General features: G+C 47.2%; 1 protein-coding gene across 3 annotated transcripts in view; it reads left to right on the forward strand.

Moving 5' to 3' along the window:
• atg16l1 (ATG16 autophagy related 16-like 1) overlaps nt 1–25,249 on the forward strand; it is a 38,563-nt gene extending 13,314 nt beyond the window's left edge. The window contains exons 8-21 of one of the 3 annotated variants that reach the window (XM_080025232.1): nt 570–635; nt 1,354–1,443; nt 2,071–2,127; nt 4,368–4,473; nt 6,994–7,099; nt 9,155–9,225; nt 9,613–9,684; nt 11,179–11,299; nt 13,588–13,693; nt 14,202–14,235; nt 14,318–14,433; nt 16,275–16,322; nt 17,909–18,010; nt 25,111–25,249. In XM_080025232.1, coding sequence (XP_079881358.1) covers nt 570–635; nt 1,354–1,443; nt 2,071–2,127; nt 4,368–4,473; nt 6,994–7,099; nt 9,155–9,225; nt 9,613–9,684; nt 11,179–11,299; nt 13,588–13,693; nt 14,202–14,235; nt 14,318–14,433; nt 16,275–16,322; nt 17,909–18,010; nt 25,111–25,204 — 1,189 coding nt within the window. In that variant the 3' untranslated portion in view covers nt 25,205–25,249. Of the gene's footprint in view, nt 1–569; nt 636–1,353; nt 1,444–2,070; nt 2,128–4,367; nt 4,474–6,993; nt 7,100–9,154; nt 9,226–9,612; nt 9,685–11,178; nt 11,300–13,587; nt 13,694–14,201; nt 14,236–14,283; nt 14,434–16,274; nt 16,323–17,908; nt 18,011–25,110 lie in introns of all 3 variants that reach the window. The other 2 variants (XM_080025231.1, XM_080025233.1) reach the window with 2 other exon arrangements.
• Nucleotides 25,250–27,500: the final 2,251 nt, after the last annotated feature.

The following is a 27,500-nucleotide window of genomic DNA, read 5'->3' on the forward strand; positions in this document are numbered from 1 at the left end:
GTCTCTCTCTCTCTCATCCTGTCTCTGTCTCTCTCTGTGTCTCTCTCTCTCTCATCCTGTCTCTGTCTCTCTCTGTGTCTCTCTCTCTCATCCTGTCTGTCTCTCTGTGTCTCTCTCTCTCATCCTGTCTGTCTCTCTGTGTCTCTCTCTCTCTCATCCTGTCTCTGTCTCTCTCTGTGTCTCTCTCTCTCTCATCCTGTCTCTGTCTCTCTCTGTGTCTCTCTCTCTCTCATCCTGTCTCTGTCTCTCTCTGTGTCTCTCTCTCTCATCCTGTCTGTCTCTCTGTGTCTCTCTCTCTCATCCTGTCTGTCTCTCTGTGTCTCTCTCTCTCTCATCCTGTCTCTGTCTCTCTCTGTGTCTCACTCTCTCTCATCCTGTCTCTGTCTCTCTCTGTGTCTCTCTCCCTCTCATCCTGTCTGTCTCTCTCTCTCTCTCTCTCTCTCTCTCTCTCTCTGTGTCTCTCTCTCTCTGTGTCTCCCTCTCATCCTGTCTCTCTCTCATCCTGTCTGTCTGTCTGTCTCTCTCTCTCTCTCTCTCTCTCTCATCCTGTCTGTCTCTCTGTGTTCCAGGCGGCGTCAGGCCAAGCTGCAGAAGGATCTCGCTGATGCAGCCAAGGAGCCACTGCCTGTAGACCCGTCAGTACAATCATCTGCTAGAACACACACACACACACACACACACACACACACACACAGTTTAACACACACACACACACACACACACAGAGTTTAACACACACACACACACACACACACAGAGTTTAACACACACACACACACACACACACACACACACACACACATAGTTTAACACACACAGACAGTTTAATAATAATTTGACTCAGTTTGTCCGTGCTATTATCAATATATTGTGCTGTTATGTAGGACAAGGCAACTGGTATGTGGAATATCACGATATATCACGATATGCAGTATATCGTGATATATCGTACCGTGATACGCATCGTATCGCAAAGTCATTGACGATACCCAGCCCTATATTAAACCCTACCTGTCTGTCTGTCCCCCTGTCTGTCTGTCGGTCTCCCTCCTACCTGTCTGTCTGTCCCCCTGTCTGTCTTCCTACCTGTCTGTCCCTCCGTCTGTCCCCCTCCTACCTTTCTGTCTGTCTGTCTGTCCCTCTCCTACCTACCTGTCTGTCCCTCTGTCTGTCCCCCTCCTGTCTGTCTGTCCCCCTCCTACCTGTCTGTCTTCCTACCTGTCTGTCCCTCTGTCTGTCCCCCTACCTGTCTGTCCCCCTCCTACCTGTCTGTCCCCCTGTCTGTCCCCCTCCTACCTGTCTGTCCCCCTGTCTGTCCCCCTCCTACCTGTCTGTCCCCCTGTCTGTCTGCAGTGAGGATGACATCGAGGTTTTGGCAGAAGAAGCAGGAAATAAAGCCGCAGGAGAGACGTCTCCTAACAGACCGCTGAGCCGGACGCCAAGGTGAGACACTCACTCACTCACTCACTCACTCACTCACTGTCTCACTCACTGTCTCACTCACTGTCTCACTCACTCATTCACTCACTCACTCACTCACTCACTCACTCACTCACTCACTCACTCACTCACTCACTCACTGACTGTCTCACTCACTCACTCTCTCACTCACTCACTCACTCTCACTCACTCACTCACTCACTCACTCACTCACTCACTCACTCACTCACTCACTCACTGTCTCACTCACTCACTCACTGTCTCACTCACTCTCACTCACTCACTCACTGTCTCACTCACTCACTCACTCACTCACTCACTCACTCACTCACTCACTCACTGTCTCACTCACTCACTCACTCACTCACTCACTCACTCACTCACTCACTCACTCACTGTCTCACTCACTCACTGACTGTCTCACTCACTCACTGTCTCACTCACTCACTCACTCACTCACTGTCTCACTCACTCACTCACTCACTCACTCACTCACTCACTCACTGTCTCACTCACTCACACAAGTAACAGTATTTCCACACGATTTTATTACATTTCTAATTTATAAAAATGTGTCTGTCTGTCTGTCTGTCTGTCTGTCTGTCTGTCTGTCTGTCTGTCTGTCTGCAGTAAGAAAGGCTCCCAGCCTCCTCCTGGTCTGATGGACTCAATCTCCAACATCTTTGGGTATGTAGCCATGACAACACAGCTGTCTCACTCTGACCTGTCTGTCTGTCTCATCTGTCTGATCCTCTCATCTGTCTGTCTTTCTATCTGTCTGTCTGTCTCTCATTCTGTCTGTGTGTCTGTCTCTCATCCTGCCTGTCTGTCTGTCATCCTGCCTGTCTGTCTGTCTCTCGTCTGCCTGTCTGTCTCTCATCCTCTCTGCCTGTCTGTCTCTCATCCTGCCTGTCTCTCTCTCATCCTGCCTGTCTGTCTGCAGAGGCTCTGAGCCTGGACTCCGCTCAGCTCACTCCAGGTGAAGAACTGTGTGTGACGTTTGTAGTGAAGTGATTTCTGTTAGTAACCAGAATGAGATAACAAGACAACATAACAGATGAGAGTTAAAGCTGGGGTGGAGGATTTGGGGAGAAAATGGCAGTTGGGATAGAGATTCGAATCCAAATACCTCAACCGCTCCACTTGTTCTCTTAGGTCCCTCCCCTATGGTCCCTCCCTGACACGCTCTCTACACCAACAAAGTCGTGCCAAAGTGAATGGACAGTCCCAACAGCCAATAAGAACAGAGAATCGGTGCCTTGCTCTGATTGGTCAAAGTGTACAGCTCATGTTAACTTTGACCAATCAGAAATCACTTACCCCAGCTTTAATCTACTAAATCTATAACCAGAGTGTTTCTGTCTGATCCTCACATCCCATAATGTCTCCACCTGTCACCTCTCTTCCCTGATCCAGACGGTTCATTTATAATAACCTGATTTAAAGCTACAGTGCGTAACCTTTCCATCTAAATTAATGTCTGTTACGTTCACCCCAAATGAGTTGACTCAGTTGATTATGAATGACACTACTCAAATCAAAATCAGTTTTATTTGTATAGCCCAAAATCACAAATACATTTGTCTCAGTGGGCTTTACATTCCATACAGTATGATACAATATGACACCCTGCCCTTACACCCTTAGCTCGACCCACTGCTGCCTAACCCATGTTGTAACTAGACGGGGGGGAATAATTGATTATTCGATATGATTCTGTCTCCAACGATTCAGATGAGTTAATAATCTGAATTTAAATTCTCCCCGACTAACCCTTCCTGCGCCAGAGACATGTGCCAGTTGGTTTTAGTCGTTTTACTAAATGTGGCGACGAAATGGCTGAGAGCAGAAACCCCATACGACCCACAGCGGCTTCTTTAAAAGCTGCTGCATGGTTTTATGAGCTCGATGGGAAGATGGACAGTAATCAGTCCATGCAGCATTTCAACCTGGTAGGACACACCTGGTAGGAATCGCCCAAATAGGATGCAGTTTTCAACAGTAACAATCTTGGCCGGATGAAGTAGGACATCCGGGTACTTCTAACCATCCTATTTGTGCGATAAATCTGGCCACAAGATTCGGGACATCCTAAATCTTTTTTCTACATACTATTTAGTAGGGCTGGGTGTATCACGATACACTGGTCACGATACGATATACCACGAAATATTGCGTATCTTGATATATCACGATATATTGCGATATTCCATAAACAAGTTGCCTTGTCAAACATAACAGCACAATATATTGATAATTGCACAGACAAATGAAGTCAAAACTATTTAATTCACAACTTCCTTTACTATTTTCTTCCTTTTTCTTTGGTTTTGGCGAATGATCAAACTGCAGCTGCTTAACATCAAAATAACAAATCCAATTCACTCTTGTACTAACTGTACAGGACACACTGAACATGAAAACACATCAGTGTGCTTTTGTGACACAGTGAATCTTAAGTATTCTTATAAACAAAACTGATCTAACTTCAATAGTCAGTATCCTAGAGGCTCAGGCCTGACAGCAGACATGGGTTTGAATCTGACCCGTGGTTGTTCTCTGCATTTCTTTCCCTCTCTGCCCATTTCATCTCTGTCTCTCTGCACTGTCAATAAAGCCTTGAAAAGCTAAAAAATAAAATCATAAAGAAATTAATTAAAAAAATATCGATTTTTAGTTATAAAAATCGACACTGATATTGCGAAACTAAGTATCGCGATATATCGATATTTCGATTTTTTTGACACAGCCCTACTATTTAGTAGAAAGTATGCGATTCGGAACGCAACCAGAGGCTCAGGATGTGTCAGTGACCTCACAGTGACCTCACAGTGACCTCACAGTGACCTCACAGTGACCTCACAGTGACCTCACAGTGACCTCACAGTGACCTCACAGTGACCTCACAGCTTGCTCCTCCCCCTCAGCAGGCGTCGGACTCCTAACTCCTTCAGCTCGTCCCCTGATGGACCTGAAGACCAGAGCGCAGTGTGTGCCGACGTCCGGGTCCCCGCCACGGCCCTACACGTGTTTGTGAGTATCTCATCACCATCAACCTTTATTTAAACAGGCAAACATTGCCAAGAGACAAAGTCTTATTGAAACCTGCAGTGTGTAGAATTTTGGGTTTTATTTCCTAGCAGATTTTGTAGAAAGTCATCAGCATTGTTTAAAATGTAGAATTGTTCTTGTCCTTGAAGGCCACTGTAGCTTCTGTTATTATTCTAAAGGGGTGGGGTTACCCAGGGAGCGTTGCATTCTAGAACTTTGTAGAACTTTCTTGATGATGTCATATTACACACTGCACCTTTAAAAACACAATAGGCCAGTTTCACAGACATGGATTAAGCCTAGTCCAGGACTAAATGAGGATTTGAATGGAGATTGTCCATCGAAAGTAGAATTTAGTCCAGAACTAGGCTTAATTCATGTCTGCGAAACCGGACAAATGATTCAGTTCAAATATAAATCAGTCAAAAAATATTCATCTAGAACTCTGTTGCTGTTCCCTGATTGGTCGATGATGAGCACTGTAAAAGGTCTGATTACCCAGAAGCCCCTGCTCTGCCTCTGGCTCCAGCAGCTGTCCTGCTTCAGGCTGTAGTGTGGCCTGATGCTGCAGCAGCTGCTGACACACAGGGAGGGGCCTCCCAGCCTGTACTCAGCTCCTATAGGCTGCCAGGGATGAGTCATCACCCAACACAACCAACCAGAAGCAGCCATGCAGAGAGGGGGCGGGGCATGATCTACAGTTTTCAACCTGAGACCAAGAAGAACACCATTCTATATGTATTCTATATTACCAGCAGTGTTATATAATAACAGGTTAGGGTTAACCCTTCTATATTACCAGCAGTGTTATATAATAACAGGTTAGGGTTAACCCTTCTATATAACCAGCAGTGTTATATAATAACAGGTTAGGGTTAACCCTTCTATATTACCAGCAGTGTTATATAATAACAGGTTAGGGTTAACCCTTCTATATAACCAGCAGTGTTATATAATAACAGGTTAGGGTTAACCCTTCTATATTACCAGCAGTGTTATATAATAACAGGTTAGGGTTAACCCTTCTATATAACCAGCAGTGTTATATAATAACAGGTTAGGGTTAACCCTTCTATATTACCAGCAGTGTTATATAATAACAGGTTGGGGTTAACCCTTCTATATAACCAGCAGTGTTATATAATAACAGGTTAGGGTTAACCCTTCTATATAACCAGCAGTGTTATATAATAACAGGTTAGGGTTAACCCTTCTATATTACCAGCAGTGTTATATAATAACAGGTTGGGGTTAACCCTTCTATATAACCAGCAGTGTTATATAATAACAGGTTAGGGTTAACCCTTCTATATAACCAGCAGTGTTATATAATAACAGGTTAGGGTTAACCCTTCTATATTACCAGCAGTGTTATATAATAACAGGTTAGGGTTAACCCTTCTATATTACCAGCAGTGTTATATAATAACAGGTTAGGGTTAACCCTTCTATATTACCAGCAGTGTTATATAATAACAGGTTAGGGTTAACCCTTCTATATTACCAGCAGTGTTATATAATAACAGGTTAGGGTTAACCCTTCTATATTACCAGCAGTGTTATATAATAACAGGTTAGGGTTAACCCTTCTATATTACCAGCAGTGTTATATAATAACAGGTTAGGGTTAACCCTTCTATATTACCAGCAGTGTTTTATAATAACAGGTTAGGGTTAACCCTTCTATATAACCAGCAGTGTTATATAATAACAGGTTAGGGTTAACCCTTCTATATTACCAGCAGTGTTATATAATAACAGGTTGGGGTTAACCCTTCTATATAACCAGCAGTGTTATATAATAACAGGTTAGGGTTAACCCTTCTATATAACCAGCAGTGTTATATAATAACAGGTTAGGGTTAACCCTTCTATATTACCAGCAGTGTTATATAATAACAGGTTGGGGTTAACCCTTCTATATAACCAGCAGTGTTATATAATAACAGGTTAGGGTTAACCCTTCTATATAACCAGCAGTGTTATATAATAACAGGTTAGGGTTAACCCTTCTATATTACCAGCCGTGTTGTGCCTGATCGACGGTTCATATCTGGGGGAACGTGAACAGTTTTCTGCCTGATGAGCGTTATTGAACACGGTCATTCTGGCGATAGTGAACGGCGCTCAGTTGGAGCCAGACGTTAGTGAACGGCGCTCAGTTGGACGTCCACAGAAAACCAGCGAACAGACCGTGTTTATCTATGTTGTAAAAGAATTACTTTTCTGTGTTCAGGACGCTCTTAACACAATGTGATCTGTCTTTGTGTCTGCCTGTCTGTCCCTCTGTCTCTGTCCCTCTGTTTGTCTGCCTGTCTGTCTGCCTGTCTGTCTGTCTGTCCCTCTGTCTGTCTGCCTGTCCCTCTGTCTGTCTGCCTGTCTGTCTGTTTGTCTGCCTGCCTGTCTCTCCGTCTGTCTGTCTGCCTGTGTGTCTGTCTGTCTGTCTGTGTGCCTGTGTGCCTGCCTGTCTGTCTGTCTGTCTGTCTGTCTGTCTGTCTGCAGGACGCTCACGATGGCGAGGTAAACGCAGTGAGGTTCAGCCCGGGGTCTCGTCTCCTAGCAACAGGAGGGATGGACCGCAGAGTCAAGCTGTGGGAGGTCGTCAACGGTCAGTAATGTTAAGCTAACTATGCTAAGCTAGCTATGCTAAGCCTACCATTCAATTAGTGTAGTAATGCTAAGCTAACTACCATTCATTTAGTGTAGTAATGCTAAGCTAACTATGCTAAGCCTACTATTCAATTTAGGGCTGGGTATCGTCAAGGAATTCGCGATACGTATCACGATACACTGGTCACGATACGATATATAACGATATATTGCGATATTCCACATACAAGTTGCCTTGTTAAACACCACAGCAAAATATATTTATAATTGCACAGACAAATGTAGTCAAATCTATTTCATTCAACACTTCCTTAACTATTTTTTGGGGTTTTGTCAAATGATCAAACACTGCTGCAGTTGCCATAACATCAAAATAACAAATGCAATTCACTCTGTCACTAACTGGACAGGAGACACTGAACATGAAAACACATCAGTGAGCTTTGTCTCTGAACAGATGTAGATAAGGTTCATATGCACAACATTACTACGCCTTTATGTCAGTGAATACAAGGAATAGAGATGTATGAGGACACAGTGAATATTAAGTGTTCTTATAAACACAATGAATCAAACTTCAATAGTCAGTATCCTAGAGGCTCAGACATGGGTTTGAATCTGACCCGTGATTGTTCTCTGCATTTCATTCCCTTTCTGCCCAATTTCATCTGTCTCTCTTTTCTTTTTTGAATAAAAATAAAAATAAGCGATTTTTGTTATAAAAATCGATACTGATATCGTGAAACTAAGTATCGCGATATATCGCCATATCGATTTTTTTACACAGCCCTAATTCAATTAGTGTATTAATGCTAAGCTAGCTACCATTCAATTAGTTTACACTCACCTGCCACTTTATTAGGTACACCAGTTCAATTATCTTCACATTTAACTAATCAGCCAATCACATGGCAGCAACTCAAGTCATTTAGGCATTTAGACCTGGACGGGACAACTTATTGAGGTTGAAACCGAGCAACAGAATGGGGAAGAAAGGGGGTTTAAGTGACTTTGAAACGTGGCAATGTTGAGGGTGCACAGCAGGATGGATCCATACTGTGATGCATGTGATTGGCTGATTAGCTATTTGGTTTTACCAGCAATGGAACAGGGGAAGCTAACACAGTGGCCGGTGAGTGTATGATGCTGTGTTGTTGTTTTTTTTAAGATTATTTTTTGGGAATTTTTAACCTTTATTAGACAGTACAGAGTTGAGAGGGGAGGGAGGGAGGGAGAGAGAGAGAGAGAGAGAGAGGGAGGGGATGACCTGCAGTAAAGGTCCACGGGTCGGATTTGAACCCGCGACCACTGCAACGAGGGCAGGAGCCAATATGGTTCACGCTCTATCCACTACACCACCGGAGCAGCCTGATGCTGTGTTAATAAGAAGCCTTTTCTTAACAACAGACACTGCAGCTGAATAGGGCTAAATGTTTAACTTATACATATCATCATGAAACTAATAAATGTGTCTCTGTCTGTCTGTGTGTCTGTCTGTCTGTGTGTCTGTCTGTGTGCCTGTCTGTCCACCCCTGTCTGTCTGTGTGTCTGTCTGTGTGCCAGTCTGTCCACCCCTGCCTGTCTGTCTGTCCACCCCTGTCTGTCTGTCTCCCTGTCTGTCTGTCTGTCTGCCTCTCTCCCTGTCTGTCTGTCTGTCTGTCTGTCTGTCTGTCTGTCTGTCTGTCTGTCTGTCTGCCTGTCTGCCTGTCTCTCTCCCTGTCTGTCTGTCTGTCTGTCTGTCTGTCTGTCTGTCTGTCTGTCTGTCTGTCTGTCTGTCTGTCTGTCTGTCTGTCTGTCTGTCTGTCTGTCTGTCTGTCTGTCTGCCTGCCTGCCTGTCTGTCTGCCTGTCTGCCTGTCTCCCTGTCTGTCTGTCTGTCTGTCTGCCTCTCTCCCTGTCTGTCTGTCTGTCTGCCTCTCTCCCTGTCTGTCTGTCTGTCTGCCTCTCTCCCTGTCTGTCTCCCTGTCTGTCTGCCTGTCTGCCTGTCTCCCTGTCTGTCTCCCTGCCTGCCTGCCTGTCTGCCTGTCTCCCTGTCTGCCTGTCTGTCCTCCTCAGGTCGTTGTGAACCTAAAGGAGCGCTGACCGGCAGCAACGCTGGAATCACCAGCATCGAGTTTGACAGCGCAGTGAGTTAACGGGAAAACGGCACATAGAGACACGCAGAGACACACAGAGACACACACACGCCCTTCCTACACTCTCTGTCTCACAGTGATACACACATGCACACACAGAGACACACACACGCAGAGACACACACACGCAGAGACACAGACACACACAGACAGAGACACACAGACGCAGAGACACACAGAGACACACACACAGAGAGACACAGAGACACACAGAGACACACACACAGAGACACACACACAGAGAGACACACAAACACAGGGACACACAGAGATACACACACTGTAAAACACACCTAAACTCACTCTCTCACACACACACACTACCTACACTCGCTGTCTCACAGACACACACACACTCTGAACTGTTGTGTCTCTCAGGGCTCGTACCTCCTCGCTGCCTCCAATGACTTCGCCAGTCGCATCTGGACGGTGGACGACTACAGACTCAGGGTCAGTGTGTGTGTGTGTGTTTCAGTGTGTATATCTGTGTGACTCGGGGTCAGTCTGAGTATGAACCTGTTTAATGTTATATTAACCCTCCTACTGCGCTCCCTCCCTAACCCTCTCTAAAGGCCTTTGCACACCGGGTGCGTTTTATTCGTGCGACTAATCCGTTAATTAACGAACGTATACAGAGTCAATACAAGCTTCCACACCAGCGCCGTCATTTCGCATCGCGAATTTGCGTTTTTAATTTTTTCGAACTGAGTTTGATTTTTCTGGGACGTCGCTTCTAATGTGAGATGCGACAAAATTTACATTTCAAAACATTCGCTTTTACGTGGCGTTTATTCGCGTTGCGCCCGGTGTGCCAAGGCCTTAACTCTACACTGTGTAATGTTCAATACAAACGCTCTGGGCTCGATCCATCACTGTGGGGCTTTAACCTTCATGTATTAACATCTATCCAGTCAGATCTGTCTGTCTGCCTGTAAAAGGTCTGATTACCCAGAACCCCCTGCTCTGCCTCTGGCTCCAGCAGCTGTCCTGCTTCAGGCTGTAGTGTGGCCTGATGCTGCAGCAGCTGCTGACACACAGGGAGGGGCCTCCCAGCCTGTACTCAGCTCCTATAGGCTGCCAGGGATGAGTCATCACCCAACACAACCAACCAGAAGCAGCCATGCAGAGAGGGGGCGGGGCATGATCTACAGTTTTCAACCTGAGGCCAAGAAGAAGAAGAACTTTAGAATAAATCACTAGATACATCTTCACCTCATGAGGCCGCCATGTTGCACCGCCATGTTGCCCCGCCATGTTGCACCGCCATGTTGCACCGCCATGTTGCACCGCCATGTTGCACCGCCATGTTGCCCCGCCATGTTGCACCGCCATGTTGCCCCGCCATGTTGCACCGCCATGTTTCTACAGTAGCACAGAACAGACAAACTTAACGGCCTTACAGGTTTTTATATATAGTGGGCGTCCTGGGGAAATGCACCTGTTGGAAGACCAAGAAGAAGAAGAAGTACTATAGAATAAATAACTAAATACATCTTCACCTCATCACTTGATATTGTGGAAAGACTTGAGGCAGTGGTGGATGATGCCATCTTCAGTAACTAGCTTCTTGTCCATGAAGGCCACCGTAGCTTCTGGAAATGCTTAACCTGTCTGTCTGTCTGCCTGTCTAACAGCACACCCTAACAGGCCACAGTGTTAACCTGTCTGTCTCTCTGCCTGTCTGTCTGCCTGTCTCACAGCACACCCTGACAGGCCACAGTGTTAACCTGTCTGTCTCTCTGCCTGTCTGTCTGCCTGTCTCACAGCACACCCTGACAGGCCACAGTGTTAACCTGTCTGTCTGTCTGCCTGTCTCACAGCACACCCTGACAGGCCACAGTGTTAACCTGTCTGTCTGTCTGTCTGCCTGTCTCACAGCACACCCTGACAGGCCACAGTGGGAAGGTGTTAACCTGTCTGTCTGTCTGTCTGCCTGTCTCACAGCACACCCTGACAGGCCACAGTGGGAAGGTGTTGGCCGCTCGCTTCCTATTGGACAACGCTCGCATCGTATCAGGAAGTTATGACCGGACGCTGAAACTCTGGGACCTGCGCTCCAAAGTCTGTACGTGAGGCTGCACTAGTTTATACACTCACTCACTCACTCACTCACTCACTCACTCACTCACTCACTCACTCACTCACTCACTCACTCTCTCCCTGCGTTCAGGCCTGAGCCTCTAGGATACCGACTATTGAAGTTAGATTAATTTTGTTTATAAGAATACTTAAGATTCACTGTGTCACAAAAGCACACTGATGTGTTTTCATGTTCATTGTGTCCTGTACAGTTAGTACAAGAGTGAATTGGATTTGTTATTTTGATGTTAAGCAGCTGCAGTTTGATCATTTGACAAAACCATAAAAAAGAAAGGAAGAAAACAGTAAAGGAAGTTGTGAATGAAATAGTTTTGACTTCATTTGTCTGTGCAATTATCAATATATTGTGCTGTTATGTTTGACAAGGCAACTTGTTTATGGAATATCGTGATATATCAAGATATATTGCGTATCTTGATATATCGTATCATGACCAGTGTATCGTGATACGTATCGTATCGCGAAGTCCTTTACGATACCCAGCCCTAGTATATACATGTTGAGTATGCAGGAGGGAGGACGCTAGTAGGGCTTTTAGTATGTAGGAGGGAGGACGTTAGTAGGGCTTTTAGTATGTAGTATATACATGTTGAGTATGTAGGAGGGAGGACGTTAGTAGGGCTTTTAGTATGTAGGAGGGAGGACGTTAGTAGGGCTTTTAGTATGTAGTATATACATGTTGAGTATGCAGGAGGGAGGACCATAGTAGGGCTTTTAGTATGTAGTATATACATGTTGAGTATGCAGGAGGGAGAACGTTAGTAGGGCTTTTAGTATGTAGACCAGTGTTTCCCCCAGGAAATGTCTTAGTCAAGGTGGTCACTGTCAAGCCGCACAGGAGGCGCGGCGAAAATTTTGGGGGTATTTTGCTCAAAGATGCCAATGCGCCCTAAAGAAATGGTTCTGTTTATTTGAATGACACTGACCTTACAGTTGTGCAATTTTGTTTGCTATGTGCACATTTTGTGCAAACATGCAGACGGTACAAAATACAATTAAAGAAAAGTTCTACTGTTTTGGTGCAATACCATGCAGACACACTAAATACAAATAATGGACCATACACTTAACATGTGTATCAAAGTGCTTTTTAAAGTTCCTTTTTGGATGGGGGGCTGTTGTGAGATTATTGTGGACAATAGGCTTACTGTGATGCGATTAATTCATATATGATTATTATCAGCCTACTTGCTTGATTTCTTTTTAAATACAGAGGTTATTGGTTGTTTTGGAACATGTATTTCCAAATTTAAAACATAAAAATAAAGCAGCATTTAAAATTCAGAAAAATAAATCTTGTATGGCTACACTAGCATGCTGTTTGAAAAATAATTCAATTATTGAAATAATACAAAGTGTTTTCCCCTTAAAATGACTAAAGGCATTTCAAAGACAGTTACAGTGTGCACTTCTGTAAACTTACTGAAAGGTGCCTGGGCCATCACTCTCATGCATGTATCAGACTTTTCTCTGCGCTGTATGAGCCGATAAGTTGTGTTGCCACGGTGATGTGGAGTTTTAAACTAGTCTAGCTTTGCAGAGCACTTCTTTCTGTTCAGCTAAATATCCCCATAGAACCGCACTGCGTTTATTATCGCCACAGGTTAAATGTCGGTTTGCTGCTGCTCGTTTCCCGCGTACATGCCGTAGTCGCGCGCAGCGCGGGACGGTCGCGCGCGCAGAGCCCCCGACACAGAGCAGCTGATAGTCTGAGCAGAGAGAAACGCTTGGAGACATATGTGCACATTTATTTACCGCAAATCACGGCCTTTCGCGCATTTCTGACCATGAAAAATCACACATCGCGCTTGCTAGTACATTAATTGTGCAGCACTAAAAATAAAAAAATAAAGATATAATTTTTATTTTTTTTTTGGTCGGTCAGTAGTCAAGGCGGGGGGCTGGTTTTGCTAAGGCGGCCGCCTTAACTATAAAGCGCTGGGGGAAACACTGTAGACTATACATGTTGAGTATGTAGGAGGGAGGACGTTAGTAGGGCTTTTAGTATGTAGTATATACATGTTGAGTATGCAGGAGGGAGGACGTTAGTAGGGCTTTTAGTATGTAGTATATACATGTTGAGTATGTAGGAGGGAGGACGTTAGTAGGGCTTTTAGTATGTAGGAGGGAGGCCGTTAGTAGGGCTTCTAGTATGTAGGAGGGAGGACGTTAGTAGGGCTTTTAGTATGTAGGAGGGAGGCCGTTAGTAGGGCTTCTAGTATGTAGTATATAACCCTAACCCTCTCCTCTCAGGCATGAAGACGGTGTTCGCCGGCTCCAGCTGTAACGACATCGTGTGCACGGAGCAGTGTGTGATGAGCGGACACTTTGACAAGAAGATCCGCTTCTGGGACATCAGGTAAATACACCTAACTGTCTGTCTGTCTGTCTGTCTGTGTGTCTGTCTGTCTCCCTGTCTGTCTGTCTGTCTGTCTGTCTGGTGTCTGTCTGTCTCTCTCCCCCTGTCTGTCAGGAGTTGGAGCTGCTTGGCAGAGTGACGTCATTAGATCTGAACCACGACAGTGTTAACCCTCTCTCTCTCTGTGTTAACCTTTATATATTAGAATGATAACCTGTCTCTCTCTCTCTAACCTGTCTGTCTCTAACCTGTCTGTGTTAACCTGTCTCTCTCTAACCTGTCTGTTAACCTGTCTCTCTCTAACCTGTCTCTCTCTAACCTGTCTCTCTCTAACCTGTCTCTCTCTAACCTGTCTCTCTCTAACCTGTCTGTCTCTAACCTGTCTGTGTTAACCTGTCTCTCTCTCTCTAACCTGTCTCCCCCCACAGAGCAGAGTCCATAGTGCAGGAGTTGGAGCTCCTTGGCAGAGTGATAACCTGTCTCTCTCTAACCTGTCTCCCCCCCACAGAGCAGAGTCCATAGTGCAGGAGTTGGAGCTCCTTGGCAGAGTGATAACCTGTCTCTCTCCCCCCTGTCTGTCTCTCTAACAGAGCAGAGTCCATAGTGCAGGAGCTGGAGTTGTTGGGCAGAGTGACGTCTTTAGATCTGAACCACGACCGCACGGAGCTGCTGAGCTGCTCCAGGGATGACCTGCTCAAGATCATCGACCTGCGGACCAACGCAGTGAGACAGGCTTTCAGGTGAGACAGGCAGGCTCTAATGCAGTGAGACAGGCTTTCAGGTAAGACAGACAGGCACGCAGTGAGACAGGCTTTCAGGTGAGACAGACAGGCTCTAATGCAGTGAGACAGGCTTTCAGGTAAGACAGACAGGCACGCAGTGAGACAGGCTTTCAGGTGAGACAGACAGGCTCTAATGCAGTGAGACAGACAGGCTTTCAGGTGAGACAGACAGGCACGCAGTGAGACAGGCTTTCCGGTGAGACAGACAGGCTCTAATGCAGTGAGACAGGCTTTCAGGTAAGACAGACAGGCACGCAGTGAGACAGGCTTTCAGGTGAGACAGACAGGCTCTAATGCAGTGAGACAGACAGGCTTTCAGGTGAGACAGACAGGCACGCAGTGAGACAGGCTTTCCGGTGAGACAGACAGGCTCTAATGCAGTGAGACAGGCTTTCAGGTGAGACAGGCAGGCTCTAATGCAGTGAGACAGGCTTTCAGGTGAGACAGGCAGGCTCTAATGCAGTGAGACAGGCTTTCAGGTGAGAGAGGCTCTAATGCAGTGAGACAGACAGGTTCTAATGCAGTGAGACAGACAGGCTCTAATGCAGTGAGACAGACAGGCTCTAATGCAGTGAGACAGACAGGCTCTAATGCAGTGAGACAGACAGGCTCTAATGCAGTGAGACAGACAGGCACGCAGTGAGACAGGCAGGCTCTAATGCAGTGAGACAGGCAGGCTCTAATGCAGTGAGACAGGCTTTCAGGTGAGACAGACAGGCACGCAGTGAGACAGCTGTTCAGGTTAGAACTACATTTATAAAACTTTCTGTCTGTAAAATAAAATGTGTTCATCTGTATTAACCCTGTGTCTCTCTCCTCCCCCCTCTCTCTCTCCCTCTGTCTCTCCCTATTAACCCTATATCTCTCTCTCTCTCCCTCTCTGTGTCTCTCTCCCTCCCTCTCTCTCTCTCTGTCCGTCTCTCTCTCCCCCTCTGTGTCTCTCTCTCTCTCTCATCCCCCCTCTCTCTGTATTAACCCCATATCTCTCTGTGTCTCTCCCCCACCCTCCCTCCCTCCCTCTCTGTGTCTCTCTCTCTTCTCCCCCCCTCCCTCTCTCTCTCTCTCTCTCTTCTCCCCCCTCCCTCCCTCTCTCTCTCTCTTCTCCCCCCCCCTCTCTCTCTCTCTCTTCTCTCCCCCCCTCTCTCTATCTTCTCCCTCCCCCCCTCTCTCTCTCTCTCTTCTCCCCCCCCTCTCTCTCTCTCTCTCTCTCTCTCTCCCTCCCTCTCTCTCTCTTCTCCCCCCCTCCCTCCCTCTCTCTCTCTCTTCTCCCCCCCTCTCTCTCTATCTCTTCTCCCCCCCCTCTCTCTATCTTCTCCCTCCCCCCCTCTCTCTTCTCCCCCCCCTCTCTCTCTCTCTTCTCCCCCCCCCTCTCTCTCTCTTCTCCCCCCCCTCTCGCTCTCTCTCTTCTCCCCCCCCCCTCTCGCTCTCTCTCTTCTCCCCCCCCCCCTCTCTCTCTCTTCTCCCTCCCCCCCTATCTCTCTCTCTCTCTCTCCCTCCCTCTCTCTCTCTTCTCCCCCCCTCCCTCCCTCTCTCTCTCTTCTCCCCCCCCCTCTCTCTCTCTCTCTTCTCCCCCCCCCTCTACCCCCCCCTCTCTCTCTCTCTTCTCCCCCCCCTCTCTCTCTCTCTCTTCTCCCCCCCCTCTCTCTCTCTCTCTCTCTTCTCCCCCCCCCTCTCTCTCTCTCTCTCTTCTCCCCCCCCCCTCTCCCCCCCCCTCTCTCTCTCTCTCTTCTCCCCCCCCCTCTCTCTCTCTCTCTTCTCCCCCCCCCCCCTCTCTCTCCCCCCTCTCTCCCTCCCTCCAGTGCTGATGGTTTTAAGTGTGGAGCAGATTGGACCAGAGTAACTTTCAGGTCAGTGACTTTCCTCTTTATTATCTGTCTGTCTGTCTGTCTGTCTGTCTGTCTGTCTGACTGTCTGTCTCTGTCTGTCTGTGGTAAAGGAACTTTAAAGCTATATTGTGTAACTTGTGCAGTATTTAACCCTGTCTTGTTCTGTACTCCTGACCGCAGCTACGTGTCTGCCTGTCTGTTTAACCTGTCTGTCTCTCTGTTTAACCTGTCTCTCTCTCTCTCTCTCTCTCTAGTCCTGATGGCAGCTACGTGTCTCTCTGTTTAACCTGTCTCTCTCTCTCTCTCTCTCTCTCTCTCTCTCTCTCTCTCTCTGTAGTCCTGATGGCAGCTACGTGCCTGTCTGTCTGCCTACCTGTCTCTCTCTCTGTCTGTCTGTCTGTCTAACCTGTCTCTCTCTCTCTCTCTGTAGTCCTGATGGCAGCTATGTGCCTGTCTGTCTGCCTACCTGTCTGTCTAACCTGTCTCTCTCTCTGTCTAACCTGTCTGTCTCTCTCTCTCCAGTCCTGATGGCAGCTACATGGCTGTCTCTCTGTCTAACCTGTCTCTCTCTCTCTCTCCAGTCCTGATGGCAGCTACATGGCTGTCTCTCTGTCTAACCTGTCTCTCTCTCTCTCTGTAGTCCTGATGGCAGCTACATGCCTGTCTGTCTCTCTGTCTAACCTGTCTCTCTCTCTCTCTGTAGTCCTGATGGCAGCTACATGCCTGTCTCTCTCTCTGTCTAACCTGTCTCTCTCTCTCCAGTCCTGATGGCAGCTACGTGGCTGTCTGTCTGTCTAACCTGTCTCTCTCTCTCCAGTCCTGATGGCAGCTACGTGGCTCTCTCTCTGTCTAACCTGTCTGTCTGTCTGTCTGTAGTCCTGATGGCAGCTATGTGCCTGTCTGTCTAACCTGTCTGTCTGTCTGTAGTCCTGATGGCAGCTACGTGCCTGTCTGTCTGTCTGTCTAACCTGTCTGTCTGTCTGTCTAACCTGTCTCTCTCTCTCTCTCTGTAGTCCTGATGGCAGCTACGTGCCTGTCTGTCTGTCTAACCTGTCTCTCTCTCTGTAGTCCTGATGGCAGCTACGTGCCTGTCTGTCTGTCTAACCTGTCTCTCTCTCTGTAGTCCTGATGGCAGCTACATGGCTGTCTGTCTGTCCAACCTGTCTCTCTCTCTCCAGTCCTGATGGCAGCTACGTGGCTGTCTGTCTAACCTGTCTCTCTCTCTCCAGTCCTGATGGCAGCTACCTGTCTGTCTGTCTGTCTAACCTGTCTCTCTCTCTCCAGTCCTGATGGCAGCTACGTTGCTGTCTGTCTAACCTGTCTCTCTCTCTGTCTAACCTGTCTGTCTCTCTGTAGTCCTGATGGCAGCTATGTGCCTGTCTGTCTGTCTAACCTGTCTCTCTCTCTGCCTGTCTGTCTGTCTAACCTGTCTCTCTCTCTCCAGTCCTGATGGCAGCTACGTGCCTGTCTGTCTGTCTAACCTGTCTCTCTCTCTCCAGTCCTGATGGCAGCTACCTGCCTGTCTGTCTGTCTAACCTGTCTGTCTCTCTCCAGTCCTGATGGCAGCTACGTGGCTGTCTGTCTGTCTAACCTGTCTCTCTCTCCAGTCCTGATGGCAGCTATGTTGCTGCCGGCTCGGCTGATGGAGCGCTGTACGTCTGGAACGTTCTCACTGGAAAACTGGACCGAACCCTGGACCGCAACCACCAGTAAGAAACACACTAACCCTAACCCAACCACCAGTAAGAAACACACTAACCCTAACCCAACCACCAGTAAGAAACACACTCACTAACCCTAACCCAACCACCAGTAAGAAACACACACTAACCCTAACCCAACCACCAGTAAGAAACACACACACTAACCCAACCACCAGTAAGAAACACACACACTAACCCTAACCCAACCACCAGTAAGAGAAACACACACTAACCCAACCACCAGTAAGAGAGAGAGACACTGAGACACACACTGACACACACACACACACACTGAGACACAACCACCAGTAAGAAACACACACTCACTAACCCAACCACCAGTAAGAAACACACACTAACCCTAACCCAACCACCAGTAAGAAACACACACACTAACCCAACCACCAGTAAGAAACACACACACTAACCCTAACCCAACCACCAGTAAGAGAAACACACACTAACCCAACCACCAGTAAGAGAGAGAGACACTGAGACACACACTGACACACACACACACACACTGAGACACAACCACCAGTAAGAAACACACACACTAACCCAACCACCAGTAAGAAACACACACTGACACACAACCACCAGTAAGAAACACACACTAACCCTAACCCAACCACCAGTAAGAGACACACACACTAACCCAACCACCAGTAAGAGAGAGAGACACTGAGACACACACTGACACACACACACACACACTGAGACACAACCACCAGTAAGAAACACACACACTAACCCAACCACCAGTAAGAAACACACACTAACCCTAACCCAACCACCAGTAAGAAACACACACACTAACCCAACCACCAGTAAGAAACACACACACTAACCCTAACCCAACCACCAGTAAGAGAAACACACACTAACCCAACCACCAGTAAGAGAGAGAGACACTGAGACACACACTGACACACACACACACACACTGAGACACAACCACCAGTAAGAAACACACACACTAACCCAACCACCAGTAAGAAACACACACTGACACACAACCACCAGTAAGAAACACACACTAACCCTAACCCAACCACCAGTAAGAGACACACACACTAACCCAACCACCAGTAAGAGAGAGAGACACTGAGACACACACTGACACACACACACACACACTGAGACACAACCACCAGTAAGAAACACACACACTAACCCAACCACCAGTAAGAAACACACACTGACACACAACCACCAGTAAGAAACACACACACACTAACCCAACCACCAGTAAGAAACACACACTGAGACACACACTGAGACACACACACACACACACAACCACCAGTAAGAAACACACACTGAGACACACACACACACAACCACCAGTAAGAGACACACACTGACACACACACACTAACCCTAACCCAACCACCAGTAAGAAACACACACACTAACCCTAACCCAACCACCAGTAAGAAACACACTCTGAGACACACACACTGACACACACACTGAGACACACACTCACTAACCCTAACCCAACCACCAGTAAGACACACACACACACACTAACCCAACCACCAGTAAGAAACACACACTAACCCTAACCCAACCACCAGTAAGAAACACACACACACTAACCCTAACCCAACCACCAGTAAGAAACACACTGAGACACACTGAGACACAACCACCAGTAAGAGACACACACTGACACACACTGAGACACAACCACCAGTAAGAAACACACACACTGAGACACACTGACACACAACCACCAGTAAGAGACACACACTGACACACACTGAGACACAACCACCAGTAAGAAACACACACACTGAGACACACTGACACACAACCACCAGTAAGAGACACACACTGACACACACTGAGACACAACCACCAGTAAGAAACACACACACTGAGACACACTGACACACAACCACCAGTAAGAGACACACACTGACACACACTGAGACACAACCACCAGTAAGAAACACACTCTGAGACACACACACTGAGACACACACTGAGACACACAACCACCAGTAAGAAACACACACACTAACACACAACCACCAGTAAGAAACACTCACACTGACACACACTAACACACAACCACCAGTAAGAAACACACACTAACACACAACCACCAGTAAGAAACACACACACTGACACACACTAACACACAACCACCAGTAAGAAACACACACTAACACACAACCACCAGTAAGAAACACTCACTAACCCTAACCCAACCACCAGTAAGACACACACACTCACTAACCCAACCACCAGTAAGAGACACACACTAACACACAACCACCAGTAAGAAACACTCACTAACCCTAACCCAACCACCAGTAAGAAACACACTGAGACACACACACACTGAGACACACTGAGACACACGGAGACACACACACAACCACCAGTAAGAGACACACTCACTAACCCTAACCCAACCACCAGTAAGAAACACACACTCACTAACCCAACCACCAGTAAGAGACACACACACTGACACACACACACTCACTAACCCAACCACCAGTAAGAAACACACACTGACACACACTCACTAACCCTAACCCAACCACCAGTAAGAGACACACACACACACACACACACACACTAACCCTAACCCAACCACCAGTAAGAGACACACACTCACTAACCCTAACCCAACCACCAGTAAGAAACACACACTGACACACAACCACCAGTAAGAAACACACACTGACACACAACCACCAGTAAGAAACACACTCTGAGACACACTGAGACACAACCACCAGTAAGAGACACACACACACTAACCCTAACCCAACCACCAGTAAGAGACACACACACTCACTAACCCAACCACCAGTAAGAGAAACACACTGAGACACACACACACTCACTAACCCTAACCCAACCACCAGTAAGAGACACACTAACCCTAACCCAACCACCAGTAAGAGACACACTAACCCTAACCCAACCACCAGTAAGAGACACACACACACACACACACACAACCACCAGTAAGAGACACACACTCACTGACACACACACACACACTGACACACACACACACACACACACTGAGACACACAACCACCAGTAAGAGACACACACTGAGACACACACACTGAGACACACAACCACCAGTAAGAGACACACACTCACTAACCCAACCACCAGTAAGACACACACACACTCACTAACCCTAACCCAACCACCAGTAAGAGACACACACACACACTAACCCTAACCCAACCACCAGTAAGAGACACACACTGAGACACACACACTGACACACACACACACTAACCCTAACCCAACCACCAGTAAGAGAGACACACACACTCACTAACCCTAACCCAACCACCAGTAAGAGACACACACTGAGACACACACACTCACTAACCCTAACCCAACCACCAGTAAGAGACACACACTGAGACACACTGACACACAACCACCAGTAAGAGACACGCACTCACTAACCCAACCACCAGTAAGAGACACACACACACACACTGAGACACACACACACTGAGACACACACACACACACACACTAACCCAACCACCAGTAAGAGACACACTCACTAACCCTAACCCAACCACCAGTAAGAGACACACACACTCACTAACCCTAACCCAACCACCAGTAAGAGACACACACACTCACTAACCCTAACCCAACCACCAGTAAGAGACACACACACACACACTAACCCTAACCCAACCACCAGTAAGAGACACACACTGAGACACACACACACACACACACTCACTAACCCTAACCCAACCACCAGTAAGAGACACACACTGACACACACTCACTAACCCTAACCCAACCACCAGTAAGAGACACACACACACACACACACACACACTAACCCTAACCCAACCACCAGTAAGAGACACACACTCACTAACCCTAACCCAACCACCAGTAAGAAACACACACTGACACACAACCACCAGTAAGAAACACACACTGACACACAACCACCAGTAAGAAACACACTCTGAGACACACTGAGACACAACCACCAGTAAGAGACACACACACACTAACCCTAACCCAACCACCAGTAAGAGACACACACACTCACTAACCCAACCACCAGTAAGAGAAACACACTGAGACACACACACACTCACTAACCCTAACCCAACCACCAGTAAGAGACACACTAACCCTAACCCAACCACCAGTAAGAGACACACTAACCCTAACCCAACCACCAGTAAGAGACACACACACACACACACACACAACCACCAGTAAGAGACACACACTCACTGACACACACACACACACTGACACACACACACACACACACACTGAGACACACAACCACCAGTAAGAGACACACACTGAGACACACACACTGAGACACACAACCACCAGTAAGAGACACCCACTCACTAACCCAACCACCAGTAAGACACACACACACTCACTAACCCTAACCCAACCACCAGTAAGAGACACACACACACACTAACCCTAACCCAACCACCAGTAAGAGACACACACACTCACTAACCCTAACCCAACCACCAGTAAGAGACACACACACACACACTAACCCTAACCCAACCACCAGTAAGAGACACACACTGAGACACACACACTGACACACACACACACTAACCCTAACCCAACCACCAGTAAGAGAGACACACACACTCACTAACCCTAACCCAACCACCAGTAAGAGACACACACTGAGACACACTGACACACAACCACCAGTAAGAGACACGCACTCACTAACCCTAACCCAACCACCAGTAAGAGACACACACTGACACACACTCACTAACCCTAACCCAACCACCAGTAAGAGACACACACACACACACACACACTAACCCTAACCCAACCACCAGTAAGAGACACACACTCACTAACCCTAACCCAACCACCAGTAAGAAACACACACTGACACACAACCACCAGTAAGAAACACACACTGACACACAACCACCAGTAAGAAACACACTCTGAGACACACTGAGACACAACCACCAGTAAGAGACACACACACACTAACCCTAACCCAACCACCAGTAAGAGACACACACACTCACTAACCCAACCACCAGTAAGAGAAACACACTGAGACACACACACTCACTAACCCTAACCCAACCACCAGTAAGAGAAACACACTGAGACACACACACACTCACTAACCCTAACCCAACCACCAGTAAGAGACACACTAACCCTAACCCAACCACCAGTAAGAGACACACTAACCCTAACCCAACCACCAGTAAGAGACACACTAACCCTAACCCAACCACCAGTAAGAGACACACTAACCCTAACCCAACCACCAGTAAGAGACACACACACACACACACACACAACCACCAGTAAGAGACACACACTCACTGACACACACACACACACACACACTGACACACACACACACACACACACTGAGACACACAACCACCAGTAAGAGACACACACTGAGACACACACACTGAGACACACAACCACCAGTAAGAGACACACACACTCACTAACCCTAACCCAACCACCAGTAAGACACACACACACTCACTAACCCTAACCCAACCACCAGTAAGAGACACACACACACACACTAACCCTAACCCAACCACCAGTAAGAGACACACACTGAGACACACACACTGACACACACACACACTAACCCTAACCCAACCACCAGTAAGAGAGACACACACACTCACTAACCCTAACCCAACCACCAGTAAGAGACACACACTGAGACACACTGACACACAACCACCAGTAAGAGACACGCACTCACTAACCCTAACCCAACCACCAGTAAGAGACACACACTCTGAGACACACACACTCACTAACCCTAACCCTAACCCAACCACCAGTAAGAGACACACACTGAGACACACACTGAGACACACACACTGAGACACACTTCCTTACCTTTATTTATACAGGTAAATCCCATTGAGACCGAAGACTCTTTTGCAAGGGAGACCTGTTCCCATTCCCACGTTACCATTCACACACACATTCATACACCGATAGCAGGCTAACTATCGACATTCACACACTGAGACACACACACTGAGACACACACAGACTAACCCTAACCCAACCACCAGTAAGAGACACACACTGAGACACACACACACACACACACACTCACTAACCCTAACCCAACCACCAGTAAGAGACACACACTGAGACACACACACACACTCACTAACCCAACCACCAGTAAGAGAGACACACACTGAGACACACACACTGACACACACACACACTAACCCTAACCCAACCACCAGTAAGAGACACACACTGAGACACACACACTGAGACACACACACACACTCACTAACCCTAACCCAACCACCAGTAAGAGAGACACACACACACACACACACACACACACACTGACACACACCCACTGAGACACACACACAATGAGACACACAACCACCAGTAAGAGACACACACACTGAGACACACACACACACACTGAGACACACACACACACTGAGACACACACACACACTGAGACACACACACACACTGAGACACACACACACACTGAGACACCCAACCACCAGTAAGAGACACACACTGAGACACACAACCACCAGTAAGAGACACACACTGAGACACACACTGACACACACACTGAGACACACACACACTGAGACACACACACTCTGAGACACACACTGAGACACACTGACACACAACCACCAGTAAGAGAAACACACACACACACTAACCCTAACCCAACCACCAGTAAGAGAGACACACACTGAGACACACACACACACACTGAGACACACACACACTAACCCTAACCCAACCACCAGTAAGAGAAACACACACACACACTAACCCTAACCCAACCACCAGTAAGAGAGACACACACTGAGACACACACACACACACTGAGACACACACACTGAGACACACACGCACACACAAAAAGACTTGAACTTTCCTGCAACATTTGCTCAAGTGTGTGTGTGTGTGTGTCTCTCTGTGTGTGTGTTACTATGATGTCACTGATGGATTGATGATGTCACTGATGGATTGATGATGTCACTGATAGACTGATGATGTCACTGATAGACTGATGATGTCATCCTCAGCTCTGCGATCAACGCCGTCTGCTGGTCGCCGTCGGGAACCTACGTGGCGTCTGTGGAGAAAGGCTGCAAGGCCATTCTCTGGTCGGACATGTAGAGAGACAGACAGACAGGCTGCAGACAGACAGACAGACAGGCTGCAGACAGACAGACAGGCTGCAGACAGACAGACAGGCCATTCTCTGGTCGGACATGCAGACAGACAGGCTACAGACAGACAGACAGACAGACTGCGGACAGACGGACAGACAGACAGACAGACAGACAGACAGACAGACAGACAGACAGACAGACAGACAGACAGACAGACAGACAGACAGACAGACAGACAGACAGACAGACAGACAGACAGACAGACAGACAGACAGACAGACAGACAGACAGACAGACAGACAGACAGACAGACAGACAGACAGACAGACAGACAGACAGACAGACAGAACTTTCTATATGAAGACTTTGTGGACAGACAGACAGACAGACAGGCTGCAGACAGACAGACAGAACTTTCTATATGAAGACTTTGTGGACAGACAGACAGACAGACAGACGGACAGACGGACAGACAGACAGACAGACAGACAGACAGACAGACAGACAGACAGACAGACAGACAGACAGACAGACAGACAGACAGACAGACAGACAGACAGACAGACAGACAGACAGACAGACAGACAGACAGACAGACAGACAGACAGACAGACAGACAGACAGACAGACAGACCTTTCTATATGAAGACTTTGTGGACAGAGAGATGAAACCCGGAGGACTCATCATGAACGTGTTGGTTTCACGTTAAAGACAATTAAGAAAATAACCGGGATTTCAAAATAAAAGCCTGAGCCGCTGCTGTGTGTGTGTGTGTGTGTGTGTGTGTGACTGTGTGTGTGTGTGTGTGAGTGCGTGTGTGTGTGTAACTTTGCGTGTTTGCTTAAAGGAGATAGAATTTAAATGAATATAAATTAATTATTGCAGGTGGATGATGCTCAGTTTGAACCAAAGGTGTGTGTGTAACTGTGTGTGTGTGTGTGTGTGTGTGTGTGACTGTGTGCGAGACAGCATGTGTGTTTGTGTGTGTGACTGCGTGTGTGTGTGTGTGTGTGACTGCGTGTGTGTGTGTGTGTGTGTGAGAGAGAGGTGTGTGTGTGACAGCATGTGTGTTTGTGTGTGTGACTGCGTGTGTGTGTGTGAGAGAGAGGTGTGTGTGTGACAGCATGTGTGTGTGTGAGAGAGAGGTGTGTGTGTGACAGCATGTGTATTTGTGTGTGTGTAACTGTGTGTGTGAGACTGTGAGAGAGTGATATTCCCTCCTAACTCCACCCTGGGGCTTAAAGCTTCTACCACTGGATATCTGTTGGTAAAGATACTCAACCTACAAGACAGTCAGCTGTGTGTTCAGACACACACTCACACACACTCTCTCTCTTGTCTGTGTGTGTGTGTGTGTGTGTGTGTGTGTGTGTGTGTAACCCAGGCCTTGTGACAGGACCCTCACACCATCTCAACCTGCGACAGATTGGAGCTATGTGCAGTTTGATTTTAAAGATTATTTTTTTGGTATTTTTTTTACGCTTTTTAATTTGACAGTGTGTTCCCCCCCCCACCCTCCTCCCCCCACACACAGTAACACACACACACACACAGAGATGTGTCTTTGTGATGTCAGCAGACGGCTAGTTGATGGTTATTGATGATCATGTGATGTCATTAAAGGGCCTCTATGTAACATGACTCCGTTTGCTTTCTGTGTGAATATCTCAGCCTGTTTGTCTGGACACGATCCATCGAAGCTCATTAACTGTCCCTGTGTTCTGAATCCCATACTTTCTACTATATAGTATGGTAGAAAAAAGATTTAGGATGTCCTGATTCTTGTGGCCAGATTTAGGATGGTTAGAAGTACCCGGATGTCCTACTTCATGCGGCCAAGATTGTTAGTGTTGAAAACTGCATCCTATTTGGGCGATTCTGACCCACAATCCAATGCGCACGAGAAGTGACGTCACATCAACGAAGCCTCCATATGAAAACAAACGGGGATGAGACGGATATAAAAGCAAGAGGCAAGATCAAGGAGCCATGTTATGATGAAATAAGAGAGTAAAGTATGTCCCAATAGTATGCCTACTGCATCCTAACTAGATTCTTTTTATCGTCGGATGTAGTATGTAGAATAGAGAGAAGAAAGAGGAGGAGATTCAGAACGCAGGGTATGGTTGAGTTTAAGACGGCTTTGGCCTCGATACGGTTTCTACTGAAGAGTAGAACGTACGGGGACTGGAACACAGGAGTCAGTCAGTCATCTCCATCAGGACTGCTGATGAAGTGTGTACAGACAGACAGACAGACAGACAGACAGACAGGTAAAGTGTGTGTGCAGACAGACAGA

The sequence above is a fragment of the Ammodytes marinus genome, assembly GCF_949987685.1.
Source record: "Ammodytes marinus genome assembly, chromosome: 3".
In the NCBI taxonomy this organism is placed as follows: domain Eukaryota; kingdom Metazoa; phylum Chordata; class Actinopteri; order Uranoscopiformes; family Ammodytidae; genus Ammodytes; species Ammodytes marinus.